This window comes from Nanorana parkeri, unplaced genomic scaffold (assembly GCF_000935625.1).
Source record: "Nanorana parkeri isolate BGI_ZX_2015 unplaced genomic scaffold, ASM93562v1 scaffold4058, whole genome shotgun sequence".
Taxonomy (NCBI): domain Eukaryota; kingdom Metazoa; phylum Chordata; class Amphibia; order Anura; family Dicroglossidae; genus Nanorana; species Nanorana parkeri.
Window position 1 is genome coordinate 21036 of NW_017310325.1, and position 3088 is coordinate 24123.

The following is a 3088-nucleotide window of genomic DNA, read 5'->3' on the forward strand; positions in this document are numbered from 1 at the left end:
GCTACTTCAAATATTAAGCTAATACTTATGTGTAAATCACCCTTAGGGCTTTGCTGTTTTACTATACTATGTAAATACATTTGTAATCCAGCACGTTATTATTCTGAGTTGCCCCACTCAAGCGGCGGCCATATTGAGTAGGGCACGTGAGATTAATAACGTGCTGGATTAGTGTGATCCTAGTTCATTTTATTACTTCATTGCTGTGCTGTATGTGTATAGACCAATGTAGTTGGATCTGTATGTGCGTTAGAATTAATCTATTAATTGATTTTTAAAAAAATTAGATTAATCGAACACGAAAATTTTAATCATTACCAGCCCTTATATATATATATATTTTAGGAACTACCAATTTGTTTCTCCATTTATGTTTTCTTCAAAGTAAAAAACTGCAGTATCTTCACCTTTATTGCTTTCATCTTTATTCCATAAAGGAGTGGATTTACAAATGGTGGCACCACCAGGCTCTGTATTGACATTGCTACTCTAAGCCCATAGGGTACTTGGGTCGGCCCCAGGCGATAGAGTAAAACCTCAAAGAGACAGTCAATAACAAAAATTGCAAGACTTATCAGTTGCAGGGAGCAGGCCTGCATTGCTTTGGATTGATTGTTCTTTGACTTTGTACAAACCTTCAAAATTTGAACGTAAGATAAAGCAACCAGCAACGGCATCACCCCTAATATGGTTACAGTAATATACAGGCCGTAGACATTGTTCAGTGTTGTATCGATGCAGGAGAGTCGTACCAATGACCAGTTATCACAGTAGATTTTCAGGATGACATTATCACAAAGAGGAAGTCGCATTGTCAGTATAATATGCACAAGGATTATGATAAAAGAGTAAAGCAACACACCAATAATGACCTTGAATGCCTTAGTTAGGGTCATAATGGTGGCGTACCTCAACGGATTGCATATACACACATAGCGGTCATAGGCCATGGCCGTTAGTATGCTCATCTCACATGACACATAGGAATAGATACAGAAAATTTGCATGATACAGGCTGCATAGGAAATGATTTGAGTCTTATAAAACAGGTTGACAATCAAGCTGGGGAAAAGGGAGGTGCTTCCATAAAGACCATTGGTACAGAGGGCAGATATAAAAACATACATGGGTTGGTGCAAACTCTGGTTTAAATATACTGTGGATACTACTGTGAAGTTAGATAAAATGATCATCAGAAAGCCAACCAGTGATATCACCCCGTAGACATAATTAATATCAGAAATTGTGCCGAACGTCAGATGTAGCGCCAGAGGAGGAGAGTGCGTTGAATTCTGCATCTGTATTCCAGCCAGGTCCTACAATAGGTCAGTAAAAACAATAAAATATAATTAGGAACTGCAAAAATATACAATTATACAGTAAACTCTCAGTTATCCGGTATTCAATTAACCAGAGCTCTCATCTAACCAGGAAAAAAATCCCCTGTGTAGTCACTGTTTAGCTGATCTGCAGCATGGAAACGATCGTGTGTCTATTTGTCCTAATATCCTTTGATTACTGCAATTCAATATTATTATAAAGTCAATACAGAGCTTATTTTATGATATGGTACAGTATGGGGTAAGAGGATATAGTATGACAATCTATACCAATAGATATCTACCAATCCCTGGGGATGCCGGATAAGGGGGAGTTTACTGTATAAAGTATAGAACATTAGGAAAATCCTCATACAGTATGATGGGAATATAGTATGGGGTATAGTATGGGGTATAATATAGGGTATAGTATGGGGTATGGGGATATAGTATTGGGGTATAGTATGGGGTATAGTATAGGGTATGGGGATATAGTATGGGGGTATAGAATGGGGTATGGCATTAGTTGGACCTCTTTTTAATAGTAACTTTCAAGCAACCAGAAACTACATTTATCCGGAATCTACCTATCCCTGTGTATGCCGGATAACGGGGAGTTTACTGTATAAAGTATAGAACATTAGGAAAATTCTCATACAGTATGAAAGGTATAAACATTAAAGATAAATTAGGCACATTTCCCTTTATCCCTTTAAACATGCTGCAAGTACAGAAACATATTTATTGTGCCAGAAATATAGTGTGCTCCTGCCCACCTCTTTGATAAGACAATGTGATGTATTTTGAGCTCTAAACTTTTAGAGAAGATGTATCACTGCAGATCAAAAATCCTCCCTGAATTCCCCAGGGGACAAAGTGAATGGAGCACTTGATCTCAGAGCTACCACGTGGTCAACTGCTTGCCCCCCTTCCCCCCACAGCTGTCCGACCACGCTGCTCACAGCAAGTCCTATAAATCCTGAGGGCTGACACCTCTTGTCTCTGGCAGCCGGTAAACTCTGGAGATGAATGGCATCATTGAGCACAGCTCCATAGCGATAGTAAAAGATCATTTAGCGCTGCTGAAGCTGCATGACCAGGGCCGGATTTACTCCACCTGCCGCCCCAAGGCCAGGATCCACAATAACACCCACATGTGATGCTGAGCCTCCAAGATTGATAGAACTAAATTACAATGAAAGGGGTGGGCCGGAGACAGTAAGGCCAAGGAGGGACATGCTGGATGATGCTGGACTTCCTCCAAACTGCAAATGAAGCGGGTTCTATCTGACTTGCTGCAGCTTATAATGCACATTGTGAGAAGCTCATGGTGTGCAGTGAAATCAGAGTAAACCCTTTTGGTCCAGGAGATGAGCCGGTACAACTGTGGAAGACTGAAGGGAAGGCCGGAGTTCAGGGCGGGTGAGCATAGGGCAGAGTATTTCCATAGAGAAGGACGGGGGCTGCGTACTAATCACACGCAGCACCTGTCCTTCCCGGGAGCTGCCCGATACGGCCGTGCACGCAGCACGGAGCTGTACCTGCCGGCCGATTCCAGTGTGCATGAGGGCTAATTGTGCAATGGGGTGTACAATGCTCAATGTCTACACAGTGAATGTTAGGCAAGGTGTGCTATGTGTGCTAAAATGAACTGATATTTAGGGAAAACAAATAAAGTTACACTTGAAACTTATAAACGTATACTGTTATTCTGACTCCGATCGTTGAGATAGCTAAATATATCCCTTGCTGAGACCTCTATGCCTGGC

At 41.3% G+C, this 3088-nt stretch overlaps 1 protein-coding gene across 1 annotated transcript; it reads right to left on the reverse strand.

Moving 5' to 3' along the window:
* Positions 1–368: 368 nt before the first annotated feature.
* On the reverse strand, positions 369–2392 carry LOC108803704 (olfactory receptor 52D1-like). Its single transcript, XM_018575525.1, has 2 exons — positions 2225–2392; positions 369–1316 (listed from the first exon to the last, which is right to left on the reverse strand). Exons 1-2 carry the CDS (start codon positions 2390–2392, stop codon positions 369–371), a joined length of 1116 nt encoding a protein of 371 aa, XP_018431027.1.
* Positions 2393–3088: the final 696 nt, after the last annotated feature.

Bases quoted from the DNA above. Each gene is read 5' to 3' on its own strand.
- LOC108803704 (XM_018575525.1), bottom strand. From the start codon at position 2,392: ATGATCTTTTACTATCGCTATGGAGCTGTGCTCAATGATGCCATTCAT. The intron at 1,317-2,224 runs GTAGCTCTGAGA...GACCTATTGTAG, and splicing joins GGCAAGCAGTTGACCACGTG to GACCTGGCTGGAATACAGAT.